The sequence below is a fragment of the Pantherophis guttatus genome, chromosome 9, assembly GCF_059756535.1.
Source record: "Pantherophis guttatus breed Tessera chromosome 9, ASM5975653v1, whole genome shotgun sequence".
NCBI classification, from domain to species: Eukaryota; Metazoa; Chordata; class Lepidosauria; order Squamata; family Colubridae; genus Pantherophis; species Pantherophis guttatus.
In genome coordinates, this window is record NC_142071.1 from 8,602,880 (window position 1) to 8,618,002 (window position 15,123).

At 40.4% G+C, this 15,123-nt stretch overlaps 1 protein-coding gene across 3 annotated transcripts in view; it reads right to left on the reverse strand.

Annotated features, from left to right (window-relative positions):
* Nucleotides 1-13,890: 13,890 nt before the first annotated feature.
* EBF2 (EBF transcription factor 2) overlaps nt 13,891-15,123 on the reverse strand; it is a 280,406-nt gene continuing 279,173 nt past the window's right edge. For all 3 annotated transcript variants that reach the window (XM_087875582.1, XM_034436841.3, XM_034436842.3), the window contains one exon: nt 13,891-14,621. In XM_087875582.1, coding sequence (XP_087731708.1) covers nt 14,590-14,621 — 32 coding nt within the window. In that variant the 3' untranslated portion in view covers nt 13,891-14,589. The remainder of the gene's footprint in view (nt 14,622-15,123) is intronic.

Consider the following 15,123-nt stretch of genomic DNA (forward strand, 5'->3'; position numbering starts at 1 on the left):
TGGTCATTAGGCAAATCATATTAGTGGTCCGCAGGATTTAAAATTATAAATTTAGTGGTCCCTGAGGTGCGAAAGGTTGGTGACCCCTGATCTGGATGATTGAGAATCTCCATAGATGATTTATCCATTGTTTCAATGTTAGGATGAGAATCAAACAGGTTTGTCCATGACATACAAATACTATCAATGCGTTATTAATGATATTTCTCCTATGAAAACATTAATAACTGAACAAATATAAACTACATGACACACGTGAAAATTTTAATTGCAGGTTTGCTTGTTTGTCTTTTTATCTCATGATCCATTGCCAAGAAAATATTCAAAGACACATGATGGAATGTCTTTGGTTTAGCAGACAGATTTGGGCAAAGCAAGTACATGGGAATGTCCTTCATTGAATTGAATTTCAACATAAGGCAGGTTACATGACTTATGACTCTCTCCATTAGCAGAATCTGCTGCCTAAAATCATTCACTGTAGAAGAAGAGGCTGAGCTGGAAGGCGGAGTTAAAAGTGTCATCAGTTTGGAGTCATTGCAGTGCCACAAGAGACCCATGAATTCTGTTAACCTTATCTAGTGTAAATTTATCTTTGACCATTAGTTAACTAGATTTTAATTAGCGTTAGCAATAATAACAGTTTTGTGTTTTTCACTCAATGAATACTTCTATTATTTGCACCTGACATTCACACAGTTTGTACAAGGGAAGAACCAATCTTGAATATATACCAGAGCTACAAATTACATAATTCTACCCAGAAATGTGTTTGGATGTTGTCTAACATAACAATAACTATTCCAACGTCCAATCTGAAGGATTGACGGGAGGAGGTGAAACCACGAGTTCAAGACCCTGTATAAAGAGGTTGAGGCATCGCCTTAAAAGATCCTGAAAAAATACGGTGGGAAATCTCATTGTTTACAGTTAGAGAGAAATATAACATCTTGATTAGAAGAATTCACATCCAATAGCCAACCAATGCCATTTATAGCCACATCATTCTACAAATCCTGAAACAGCCTCTGTTCTGAAAAAAATCTGAGGACAGCGTGGGTCACTCCATCCAATGTCTATCTGCTGGCACAAGACGGTCTGCCAAATGCTCCGATCTTAACAGTTCCTGGAAACCTTGGGAAGTTGACAGAAATATACCAGCAGGACACTGCATTGCTGCAGTAATTTCTTTGTCTTTAAAATGCCATATAATTGCTAATGTAATTAGTGATGTATACAGAGGGGGCCTGTGCAATTACCAAGTCCTAAGATCAAGTAATTAATGTTCTGTCAACAAAACAGCAACTGTTTCATTAACAACTGCCTGGATCTGAGCAGCAGATATAATCAAAGACAAATCCAACCGTCCAGGACATTAGCCAGTCTGTTAATTGTTGCCTGAATATGCAATGCAGATTGAAATCAAGCAGAAAGTTAGATCCATTCAGGTGAATGTTAGCAGGATAGGGTATGGGGTGTTTTTTTTAAAAAAAAAATCGTAGAATGGATCTGGGCTATCCTAAAGCTTAGTCCCTCCTTTTGTTTTCCTTCAGCTTTGAATAAGAATTTCCTCTGACAAAACGTTTCATTTCATTTAGAGCAGGGATCTCCAACCTTGGCAACTTTAAGCCTGGAGGACTTCAACTCCCAGAATTCCCCAGCCAGCCGGCTGGCTGGGGAATTCTGGGAGTTGAAGTCCTCCAGGCTTAAAGTTGCCAAGGTTGGAGACCCCTGATTTAGAGCACTTCTGTCATTGTTGACACGTTCACACAGATGAGAATGCAAAAATTCCACAGCATTACGGAAGCAAATTTAATCAAGGGGAAATTCTTCCGCCAATTAAACTGATCCGTTTGGGGGTACACTGGTATAATTTTAAATCGTTTTTTAATTGGGTTACTGATTTTAATTTGGTATTGTATTGTGATTTGTATTGAAGTTGTCATTTTGTAAGCCGCCTTGAGTCCCTAGGGAGAAAGGCGGCATATAAATCGCAATAAATAAATAAATAAATAAATAAATAAATAAATAAATAAATAAATTCTATCTAAGTTTCTTTCGAGGCTCCTAGTCCCTTGTGAGCAGGTTTTAACCAAGAGTCTGTGAAATTTGCTGCCTTGGACTATAAGGCAATGGAAGATCTGTTCTGCTTCCTGACGTGGCAAGCATTCGAAGTTTACAATGGCACTGAAAAAGGTTTCTCACTTAGCAACAGAAAATTTGGGCTCAATTGTGGTTGTAAATCGAGGATTATCCATAGGGGTGGGCTTCAAAAATTTTAGCAAGGGGTTCTCTCTGCCCGGTTGCTGGGTGGGTGTGGCCATGGCGGGCATGGCCTAGTTGACCTCCTGAACCACGGGGGGGGGGGTTGCCTTCCCTGGGTTCTGGAGGCTTTCATCGAGCCTCTGGGAGGGCAAAAATAGCCTCCCCAGGTTCCGGAGGCTCTCTGGAGCTGGTTCTGGCCTTCCTGAACTTCTGGTAGGCCCATTTTTCACCCTTCCTGAGCCTCCGCATGTACCCTGCACTTACTTGAATCCAAAATGGGCTGCGTGGGGACTCTTGGGAGGGGCGGGGTGGGATGGGCAGAGCCAGCCAGGAGTGGGATTTGAGGGTTCTCCAAACTTCACAGAATCTTAGCTAGAGGTTCTCCCAAACCCCTGCGAACCCCCAGCAGCCCACCCCTGATTTTCCATACTCTGATAATATCCCTTTCTGAAAGGGGTTCTTCCAAATCACCTGTATCAGGATTTGTAGGTTCTAGTTGAACACACATAATTAGCCCAACTTCCAAAGGGTGTCCTAGTCTTGTCATGTTACGATGTCCCCGACTCCATCGTAGTCAGCACTGACCTTCTGACCCCAAACCCTCCCTTTCCGTTCCCCAATTCTCTTCGTCTCATTGGCTATCTTCCAAGTCACTCTCCCCATATCTACTACTTCAGCTCACAGGAATGTCCCCCCTTCCATCCCATCTCCTAGGGGATAATATCTTCAGGGAAAATAAGTAGATGAAGAGTCAAGCGTCCTCTTCTCTTCCTTATATCAGCACTGGAGTGAATGTAGCTTAGAGTGCTGACATCTCTCTTTAATGATCTCCAACTAACTGCTCATAAGCATGCTTGTCTTCTGTAAATGTAACTGACACCGTTAGGGAAGAAGGTCTCGTGCATTTCCATCAGTTTTCCTTTAATCCAATAAAAAAGAAATTGCTTTTGAAATTTCTTTCAAAGGATAGAATTTCAGAGAACTTTTCAAGGATGAAACATGACCCTAACCTCAATCTTAGTTTTTGGTCAGGAAGCATCCCTAACTAACAGGATTAAGAGAGATGAATTAAACTACAGTATATGCTTGATGAAGTAATTCCACAATTATTGTGACTCAGCTAATCATGTCAAATATTGGGATACAAAAATACATTATGGTGGCATTTGTATGACGATGTCAACTCAGGTTGGTCATTATTTAGGGTCATTGAGATTTGTCCTAGATGCCAGTGCTTTCCAAGGACCCTTCAGTCAGGAAGGAATGCCACTCATGATACTTATCCAGTAACAGTGTCATTGTCACCATTAAAGAAGAAACTTTGCCCTTGAGAATTTGTTGAAGGATTTCTCCTTTCCCTGGAGAAATTTGTCAACGTCATCTAGTCAATATCTCTCCCTACAAATCTGATGGGGTTTGAAAGGCCATTTGTGTTTAGCTTTTTTTCAACTTACTAGGACTGGATAATATTATCTTCAATTTGATGAATTGCTGTAGAAACAAAGAGGATTTCATTAAAAATTACATGAGTGGAGTGGAGTGTTCTTTTGCACTTTGTGATGAGGTTAGGGGAATGTGTAGTCTTTGATTATATGCAGCCTTCATGCTTCCCCATGGATCAATCAAATCCCATGTGAAGATCTCCAGAGGAATACTTCCTACATGGTTTCATCACTATTGGTACAACTGGACACAGATCAGTATTCCTTTTGTTCTAGAAAAATCATCAATGAAATTGTTTCTCCCCAGGAGAAATTCATGGACATTATTCCTTCAGTATTTTGTGTTCACAAATTGGAGAATTTCCAAAGGTCATTTTATGTCCAGCCATAATCTTGTGTTTCATTGTACATTTTTTTTCCCTAGTAATCAGTATTCTATCTTGACTTCTTAGACTCAATTAAATCCCAGCATAGGAAACACGTATCAAAAAAAGGAAAACAAAAACCCAAGACAATAGAATCCGTCCTTTATTATGGCAACAAGAAATTTGGAATCTGTCCTTCTCTCTCCAACCTTCTTTTAAATACTAAATCCTGTTAAATAATAAACAATACCCAAAGATTGAAATGGAGATGAAGAGACAAAAAGACCCAAGAGAAAATCTGAAACATAAATAAACTGAAAGAACTTTCAAATAAGAGATCTGATTTTTCCCCCCTTTACCCTTCAGTGTGTCACTTATAAGAGACAATTATTAAAGAGCAGCGGAAATTATGATTAATATACTCTAATAAACTTCAGAGAGGCTCAATCTTTGAAGTCAACTGCTTAAGGATTCATTTGCTTTGTCATCAAGGCATACAAATAAATAAAGAGTTGATTCTCTTACTGCCCCTTCCTCCTCCCTAAAGCTTGTGAGACAAAAATGTTCCTAAAAGCTCTAATGTTTTCCAAAAGCAATGATAAGCCTTATCTGGAGTTCAAAATAACATGAACTTTAGGGAATCTGAGACATTTGTTTTGCAATCTAGAATCTTACACAATAAAGCAGAGGTCCCCAACCTCTGTGCCGCAGCCCAGGACCAGACTGTGGCCCGTTCAGAACAGGGCTACGGAAGTGGCAGGTGGGCGTGCACACAGCTCCACATGCGTGAATGGTGGACGAGCACCCATGCAGCTCCATTTGTGTAAGTGGTCAGCGCATGTGCCCTTCGTTTGTACAAGTGAAGCTGTGCATGTATGCCCTCCATTCGCACAGAACCATCCCTTCTCCTCCCTCCCCACCCCCAGTCCACAAAGCTGCAAAGCTGCAATAGCTTTCATTTCTTTTCAGTCAAAGACCTCATTAGTATCTTCCCCACATCTAACTTTTAGGGTCTGTTTCCTACAGCGATGTTCTTTGTTGCAATATATTCCTGACTACTGTATCTGATTTGAGACATGCTATGGAGTAGATATGGAGTAGATATGGAGTAGTAGGGATGCTAAGACACTGAGCTTGTTGATCGAAAGGTCGCAGTTCAGTGGTTCAAATCCCTAGTGTCGCATAACAGGGTGAGCTCCCATTACTTGTCCCAGCTTCTGCTAACCTAGCAGTTCGAAAGCACGTAAAAAATGCAAGTAGAACAATAGGGACCACCTTTGGTGGGAAGGAAACAGCATTCTGTGCACCTTTGGCATTTAATCATGCCGGCCACATGACCACAGAGACATCTTCAGACAGCGCTGGCTCTTCAGCTTTGAAACGGAGATGAGCACCGCCCCCTAGAGTTGGGAACGACTAGTACATATGTGCAAGGGAAATCTTTACCTTTACCTATAGAGTAGTTTAGGGAGAGGTTGTCATGGAGAAAAACTATCAATGTAATTTCCACAAGGATATTGAGAAGCTGGAGAAAGTTCAGAAGAGGGCAACAAAGATAAGACAGGGACTTGAGGACACCATCTATAAAAACTGATTGAAGTCACTTGAAATGTTCAGTGTGAAGACTTATGGGAGATATAAACATGTTCAAGCATACGAAGCAAAGCTGCCCAGAAGACAATCATGACCATATACTTGGACCAGAAATAATGGATGTAAGTGGCATTTCCCAGATTTTTCTTACGTATAAGGTGGTGGGGGGGAGTGGGGAACGGACCGTGGACCATAAGATCTATATAACAGTGAAATAGTCTACCATAGAATTTGCAAATTCTCCATCTCTGGAAGATTTTAAGAAAAGAAAAAGACACCTTTCATGGGTGTCTTCAATGGCTTTCCTGCGTCTAGCAGAGGGCTAAACTAGACTACCTATTTGGTCTTTTCTAGTTGTACAATCCTATGCTTCTGTGAAAAGATAAATTGTGACCAGAGGTTATGGGTGGAGGAAGGATGAATTAAACTATTTGCTTGACCTTGAATGAGTTAAAATATATTCCAAATTCCAATGATTTCCCCCCCCCCAGATTTGGATTTTGTCCTACATTCCAGCACATATAACTTGGTGGATACCTGTTCCAAAATGGAAGAGGGGGAAGATCCTTCTCAGCATTGCTTCCTAGTCTCTCTCTATGTAGATATGTGCTTGTGTGTGACTATGTGTGTGTGTGTGTAGTATCACATTATTATGATTATGATTATGATTATTATTTAATCTTTAGTGAGATTCACAGCCTTTGAGGCTGGTTAATAGCTCAGCAGCTCGAGTCCTAACAAAGGACCTAGGAACTGTTAAGGTATCGTCGGAGGATGTAAGCTGTTCCGAGTAAGGTGGTTTTTTGTAGAGTCAAAATGTTCAAGTCTGGCAAATTTAGAATTTCTAAATAGCGGGGTAGCCCTTTGGGTATTGCTCCGAGGGCTCCAATTACAATTGGGACAACACATTATTATTATTATTATTATTATTATTATTATTATTATTATTATTATTATTATTATTATTTAGACTTATATGCCGTCCTTCATCTGAAAGGACTCAGGGCGGCTCACAACAATAAAAACACACAAAGTTCAATTTTTTAAAAATACCCAATAAAACTATAAAAACCATTAAAATCCCCTCTAAAGCCCCTTCAGTCCAAGCCAGCCAGGCGGAATTGCCATGTTTTAAGGTCACGATGGAAAGAGCGAAGGTCAGGGGCCACCCGGAGTCCCAGGGGGAGCTGATTCCACAGGGTAGGTGCGCCCACAGAGAAGGCCCGCTCCCTAGGGGTCGCCAGCCGACATTGTCTGGCCGACGGCACCCCAAGGAGGCTCTCCCTGTGGGAACGCACCGGGCGATGGGGAGCAGTCGCTGGCCACAGATGGTCCGCCAACTACCCCGGGCCTAAGCCATGTAGGGCTTTATAGGTGATTACCAGCACCTTGAATCACATGCTCTCTTCCACGTTCTGTCTCAATGATTAGCCTGGGAACTAAAGTTACTTTCCGCTATGAATTTTCAACCTGGAGTAGGATTTTGGTTTTTCTTTGCTCCTACCTTTAATTGAGCCTGATAGAATGCTGATCGCTAGAGAAAAATGGTATAATGAAACACAAGATTATGGCTGGACATTAAGAGATCTCGAATTTGTTCTGAGAATATTCACCATATCCCCATAGACCATAGAATCATAGGGCCGGAAGGGACTTGTCCTTAAACCCCCAGACCACCAGAGTACAAGCAAATCTTGCTCCACCGCTGATAAATGGAGATCTAATGTTTCAAATTCAGAGTTAATATCCCGATTCATTTAGCCTTAAAATACCTGAAACAATCCACTCCAGCTCTCTGCCCCTCTTTGCTGACATGTGGGCACACACACACACACACACACACACAGCTCTAAGGGTTTGTTTTGGTCAGACTTGCATTCCACATTAATCAGTGGTGAAACAGTAGCCTCTCTTCCAGCCACTTAAGGGGGGTAGCAAGGGAATTGAGAAAGCAGTTCAAATATTTAACTCGGTGACAATCTACAGCTGCTGGGAAGCAGAGAATCTGAGAGCCTCTAATCACAGCAAGCAATGGATGTGGAAGTGTCTCATTAGCTCTGCTGGCAGGACTAGATTAAACTGACAGATGAGGGGCTGTTGAGGAAGGGTGCAGACAGAAAGGGCATGAAACACCTAGCAATGCAAGCTAGAAGACATTTGGGGAAAGCTACCTTCCATAACCTCCATCCCACTCCCACTAGAGATTATCCAGACACGTGACCAAGGCTGCTTCCATCCCATTCCTAAAACTGAATCCTGTCTGAAAAGGGTCCCAAAAATCTGCTTCATGTAGAGCCCCCTATAACAATTATTTCTTGTCTAGCTCTCATTGTCCAATAAGTCAGAACTATTCCAGCAGTTTTCCTTGGTGCAACTCTGCCTCTCATGAGCCTAATACCTGAAATAAATAGTAGGTTTTAACAAGGATTGTGTTAAATTTCTTTAAAAAGAAACTAGACAGCCATTTGTCTGAAATAATATAGGGCAGGGATCTCCAAACCTGGCAATTTTAAGACTTCTAGACTTCATCCCCCAGATTTCCCCAGCCAGCATGGTTGGCTGAGGAATTCTCGGAGTTGAAGTCCACAAGTCTTAAAGTTGCCAAGTTTGTAGACATGTTGTATAGGGTCTCCTGCTCGAGCAGGGTTGGACTAGAAGACTTCCAAGGTCACTTCCAACTCTTATTCCGTTATCTGTTGTCCTCTGAAGCTGCTGGTTGGCCAACTTCTTAACTACCTTCCTGCCCAAAAAGAGAAGTGAGATGCTGGGTGAAAGTTGTCCAGTATGGTGGATCCAGTAAGACCTCTTGAAGAGGTCGAAGAACATTCTCACCCAAAGAAAAAATCACTGCTTAGTGGCAGTGAATCCACTCACAAAACACAATCCCTGGCAGTTTTAGTTAGACAGAAAAGGCATGGATCTAGAGATCAGGTGGCTGAGCTCAGAGTCCAAAGGACCATGTCCACTTTCTCAGGCCCAACAGCTTTAAATTGTTCCTAGATAACTGGGCAAGACTCTGCCTTGAGCATCTCCCTAGGACTGCCAAAAAACCCAGCATCCAACTGAGAATGAATTCAGGTGAATTTATCTCTCATTCTTGTTCGAAAAGAAATTTATCATTGGGCATCTCAGAGGATTCATCAACAATTTTGATTATGTATGACAGTGTATGTGTTTAATTTTCCTTTTTTTTCCTTATTGTTATGTAAAACTGACTTAAATATGACTAATTCAATAATGTGACACAAATGCATATGTAAGAGTAATTTTCATTAGAAGATGTTCCCGTATGCTTTTTTTTTCTTTTCTCCCCACCATTCTCCTTCTTATTGTGTAAAATAAAATTAAATGGAAAAGTAAACATTGAAAATCAGAAATATCTTCATGGGCTTTCCCTCCCCCCCCCTCATTTGGGGGTGATTAGAAAACTTGGAATAAAGCCATAATTGAAACTGGCAAAGAACAAATATTTTTTCCTCATAAAAATCTCACATATTTTCCCCTATTAAATTTTTTTTTTTACCACCACCAAAAATATTTTCTCTGTTTATTTACAAGGACTGTTTGGGCCTCTTCCCCCCACTCTCTCCTCACTCCCCTGATGTATAAGTAGGTTTGATTCTTGCCTTAAAAACATTGTTTCCCCTGTATCAACAGATTGTGGTTTGCCTAGTAGCTTGGCTGGAATGGGCTGGAATGAACCTGCCATTCAATTGAAAAAAAATTTACTTTGGAGTAAATCTGTTGGCTTTGTAATATAAGATGCTTAACCTGGTGACTGAAATATCCCCTTTTATGGGTAATGCAAGGCATTTAACCCCTAGCTCCATGGATTATTATTATTATTATTATTTATTGAATTTGTATACCGCCCTACTCCCGAAGGACTCAGGGCGGTGAACAGCCGAATAAAATACATATAATACAAATGTTAAAAAACCATTAAAATACAATTAAATAATTGGCCCGGAAAACGAAATTTAAAACACCCCAAATTCATAAGACAAATTTAAAATTGAAGAATTTTAAAAATTTTTAAAAAAGTTTAAAAGAGAGGTTAGGCTAGGCCGGCCTGCTGAAAAAGAAATGTCTTGATGGCACGGCGGAAAGCGCGCAGGTCCGGGATCCTCCGTATCTCCGGGGGGAGCTCATTCCAGATGGCGGGTGCCCCCATAGAGAAGGCTCTCCGCCTGGGGGCCGCCAGTCGACATTGTTTGGCCGACAGCACCCTGAGGAGCCCCTCTGTATAGGAGTGTACTGGTCGGTGAGAGACTACTGGTGGCAGAAGGCGGTCTCGTAAATACCCTGGTCCTAAGCCATGGAGCACTCTAAAGATGGTAACCAAAACCTTGAAGCGCACCCGGAAGACCACTGGGAGCCAGTGCAGCTTGTGCAGGAGGGGGGTCACATGGTAGCGCCCCGTCGCTCCCATAACCATCCGCGCGGCTGCATTCTGGACCAGCTGGAGCTGCCGGGTGCTCCTCAAGGGGAGCCCCATGTAGAGAGATTGAATTCCCACTGTTTTTAATGTACAGGTAGTCTTCAATTTACAATCATTCATTTAGTGACCGAAGTTACAACAGTGCTGAAAAATGCCCTCACACTTACAACTGTCATGATGTCTTTATGGTCATGTGATAAAAATTTGGACACTTGGATGAGCACCATTTATGACTTTCCTAGCTGGCTTCTGACAATGGGGTAAACCAGACTGACTCAACAGCCGTGTGAGTCACTTTACAACTGCCAAAAAAAGGTCATAAAATGGGCTCGACTCACCTAGCAACAGCCTCACTTAGTGACAGAAGTTCCAGTCTCAATTGTGGTCTTAAATTGAAGATTACTTGTACTGAAAAATACCTAACCAAGTTTACTAACCAAGCCAAGTGTCTCAAGAAAATTTTGTCTGATAGATCAGGTGAAGTTAGGTCCCATGGAAGTTCAGCTTCAGAACCTGTTTGCATGTAAATTTGTTTCTGTGAGCAGGTAAAATGGAAGCATTCTGTTTTAGTTTAGGTCAGTGTTTCTCAACCTTGGTAGCTTGAAGATGGGTGGACTTCAGCTCCCAGAATCCCCCAGCCAGCACTTCCAAGGTTGAGAAACACTGATTTAGGTGTTTAGGTGTAGGGTTTCCTGCCTAAGCAGGGGGTTGGACAAGAAGACCTCTAAGGTCCCTTCCAACTCTGTTATTCTAATTCTAATTAGACACACACACACACAACAAACAAACACACATACTGCATGACCTTAGCTAAAAGGATGAGAACCGATCCAGCTATTTCGAATTATTTCTGCTTAAGGCAGCTACATCAAACACCATTTCTCATGTCCTGCAACTACTCCCGCATGACCTCAACTGAGCATTCCAGGTTAAAATCCACATATCTGAAAGTTTGGAATATAGAATTATATCCTAAAACCTCAATTAGACTAGAAAGTTGGAAAGTGCTATGGGATTGGATTCATTAACTAACCTTTTCCAAGTTTATGAGTCCATTATTCAGCATGTTTGCTCAGATATAAAACTAATTGTATTCTTAAAATGCAATCGGGGTTACTTTCCCCTTCTCTTCTTTTCCTGGCAAAACCCTACAATTTTATTTGGAGGATATTTCAAAGAATTCTGGGGGCTGAAGTCCATAGATCTGTAGATTCCCAGTTTAGAAAAACTGTGTAATCTCTAGTGGAAATAGATCCTTTGCCATATCAAAGTGGAAGTGAGCATCTGTTACATACCTGACTAGTTCAATTCCTAGTATTTAATTGATCCCAACAAATCATAACTGGGCAACTCTATTCAGGTCCATATTTATGAATAGGGCATTATTAAATACAGGTAGTCCTCCACTTACAACTGTTTATTTAGTGAACATTCCAAGTTACGACGATACTGAAAAAAGTGACTTATGACCGTTTTCACACTTACGACCATTATAGCATCCCCATGATCATGTGATCAAAATTTGGATGCGGGGCAACTGCTTCATATGTATGATGGTTGCAGTGTCCCAGAGTCATATGATTCCCTTTTGCAACCTTTTTACAAACAAAGTCAAATGAGGAAGCCAGATTCACCTCACAACCCTGTTACTAACTTAACAACTGCAGTGATTCACTTAACAGCTTTGGCAAGAAAGGTTGTAAAATGGGGCAAAATTCACTTAACACATGTCTCACTCGGCAACAGAAATTTTGGGCTCAGTTGTGGTCTTAAGTTGAGGACTCTCTGTAGCAGTGGTAGATGTGAGAGGCTGAAATCAGTAATGGTGAAAGTGAAGCCAATAGAAGCATCCATTCTTTTTCCCTTTGAGAAAAAGAAGGAAAAAAGGGAGGGAAAAAAAATATTTTCTCTCTTATTTTGATTTTTAAAACATTGGGCATAATAACAGGGTAAATATCACAGCTTCTGATCCCCGATAGTGAGTTTAATTTGTCTAATATAATGAAGAAAGAGAGAATATTCCTGCAACCATATTATCTTAAAATATACATCCACGTATGAACTCACCTTCCTGGCATTAATTTGATTTTTTTTGTTTTTTGGAAAAGGGGGACCATGAACTTTAACAACAATCACCGTGGGAAAACACTAATGTTTTTATTCCCCTGGGAAAAAAAACAGAGTTACCCTCACTGGGTGCACAGAAATTTGAAGTTCACCTTAAAATACAGGTACATATATAAATAGTATATTGTAAAAAAAAAAAAAACAATGTGATTTATAAATTTTATAGGCATATTATCAACATATGGGACTTGGATAGAGATGGTTACAATGACAGCAACAAAAGATGATTTAGAAGGCTTTAGGAAAAGTTAAAACGATTTATAAAACAGTGCTTATCAATAATCAACACATCAAAAGGGGGAGCGATTGATCAGTGGATTCAAGACACGCTTTGAGAATTTCAAGAGACGCTGCCCCGATTCCTAGATCCACGCAAGTTCTGAAGCTTTGAAATAGGCACATATGGAAATCTTGTGCAGATTAAGTTTTCCCATTGATTCTAATGGTGGGACTTTTGCTCATACGCTACTATTGGCATGTCCAGAAACTGTCCCTCCATCAAACATGGAGACGTCTTTAGTGAACGAAATCTTCACTTCATACCAAGCCCATGAAACTGGTGATTTTCCAGAGAGCAAGCTTTCCCGCATTTCTGCTCCTACACCGTATTCAGAATATGCAGATAACTTATCACCTCTATGTGTACAAATGAAACTGATGACGTTTGATATTCAGACATGATGAACATGGATGATCCCGGATAAATGTTATAACTGTCCCAAATGAAGGACACGTTCAAGAGTGTCAAATTACAGGATCCAATCTGGGTCGGTCACTGAGATCAGAGGTTTAGTCTTCCAAGATTTCTGACTTGTGCTGCAGCCCATCTTCTTGGGACTTCTCTCTACCAGAATGTTAGGAGACAAAAGAAAGAACTTATTTTCTGGTACAGAGAAGTTCTCTGAGGATGGGCTCCAGCATGAGTCCAAAAGGTTAAACCTCTGGTGCCCGACCCATATTGCATCCTGCAACATTATCCCGGGACACGTAAATTTGCCTTCATTCGTAATGTTAAGTTAGCATCTCAACATTTCACTGGAGAGTTATTCTCTCTCCTAGGTAAGTGCCAACGTTCTTTTTGCAACACAGCATAATTTTTGCTATATATTCAGAAATTAGGCAAAATATTTTCTGAAAAGCAACCAACTGGGGGGGGGGCGCGGGGGAGAGGATTAAAAAAAAAAAAAAACTCCTCACGGTTCCCTCTTGCTCAAATTGCAACCTGAAAAATGAAGCGGGTTTGATGCAAAAACCTGATGCGAGATTTCACACATGCCATGTAGTTACCGAGGAGAGGTATGGAAGTAAACAAGTCACACCCGTACCTGAAACCTTAATCGAATCAAGACATGAGAAAGTGTATAATATTCATACATTAACGACGGTCCTATATTTTAATATATAGAGAGATATATGTATATATTTATATATGTATATATATATATATAGCATTGTGTGTATAAAAAGGCTTGTGGATGAGTCCTTGGTGGAGAAGAATTCTGAGACATTTCTGTAAGGGGTTCCATCAAGAGCAGGAGAGAACTGAGCAGAAATTGTAGCGTTAAGAAATTGTTGCTGCGTTTTTGCCAATTTTCATTGTACAATAGGAAAAAAAAGGAAGTCCCCCCCCCAAAAGTCTTCAATGTCTACCTCTACATACAATAACTTACAAGTTTATTTATTTAAATAATTGTAAAACATCTTACATTTTTTTTTCCATTTGAAAAGAGATTAAACTATAAGTCAATACACACACATACACACGTCCAACATTCCACCACTCATATCAGCATATCGGTTTTATAGGAAAGTCCCTCATGCTGGTACCCTGTTTTGAAATTTCTTTTTTTTTTTCTGCATAAACTAAATCGGTATCTGAAAGACTCCATAGAAAATAGAAACTTCGACTTCTTTTTTTTTTTTTTTTCCTACAAAGTAAAACAAAGAGTATCGAAAATATCAAGCTCGAATGGTTGGCCAACCTGTTCCTTCTTTGAATATTCTATAAACATTAGGAAGGTTTTGAGTCCACAGGGAAAGAAAACAAAAGGAAAACAAAAAGCTTGTGCTCCATATACAATCCCATAACCTGTATACATCTGGATCTTGGCCAATTCCCATTTTTCTTTAAAAAAAATGTTCATGAGTATTGATGTCTTCAACTTGCAACAGCCTCTTAGCGACGCTATAAAATTTCCGTTCCTTCTGGCACGTGGCTTCCCCCATCAACTGAGCTTCTAGTGCTTCATTTTTTTAAAAAAGTTCCATAACAAATAAGTAGTTTTGTGCTGTAGAAAAAAAAAAAAAAAGGAGGGGGGAGGGCAGGGAAGAAATCCCAGCAATGCCTTCTCTTCTTTCACATTGGAGGTACAACAAGACCAGTCATGGCTGGAAAACAAACAGACAGACAGACAGACAATATTTACATTTTCAAAACAGAAACTTGCAGAAATAACGCAGGTGTCAGCAAATGGGGCAGAGTTGGTGGAGTTTCAAAAAAGATGGCAGCCAGAATCATACCATCGAAGTCCTGCCTTCTCATAACATACGTCATAAAGAGAGGCAGGGCTTCAGTGGAATGGTTCTAACTGCCATTTTGTTTTTTTGACCTTCCTGTGGAAGCTGATTTATTTATTTATTGATAGGTCACCCATCTCATTCTCAAAGCGACTCTGGGCAGTTTACAACACAATAAAAGCAAAAGTCTAAAACCATTAAAAACCACAAATGCATTAGAAGTAACAGAGGATGAATAAAACTTAAGGACCAAGGACACAAGCAGATGAAACTAGATTGAGCCTCAGTCATTTGTATTTGTTCCTTTAACAGGTTGTGCTTTTCAAAGGTTCAAAAACTTTCACTAGTCCAAAATGTTTCAGTCAGGACGCAA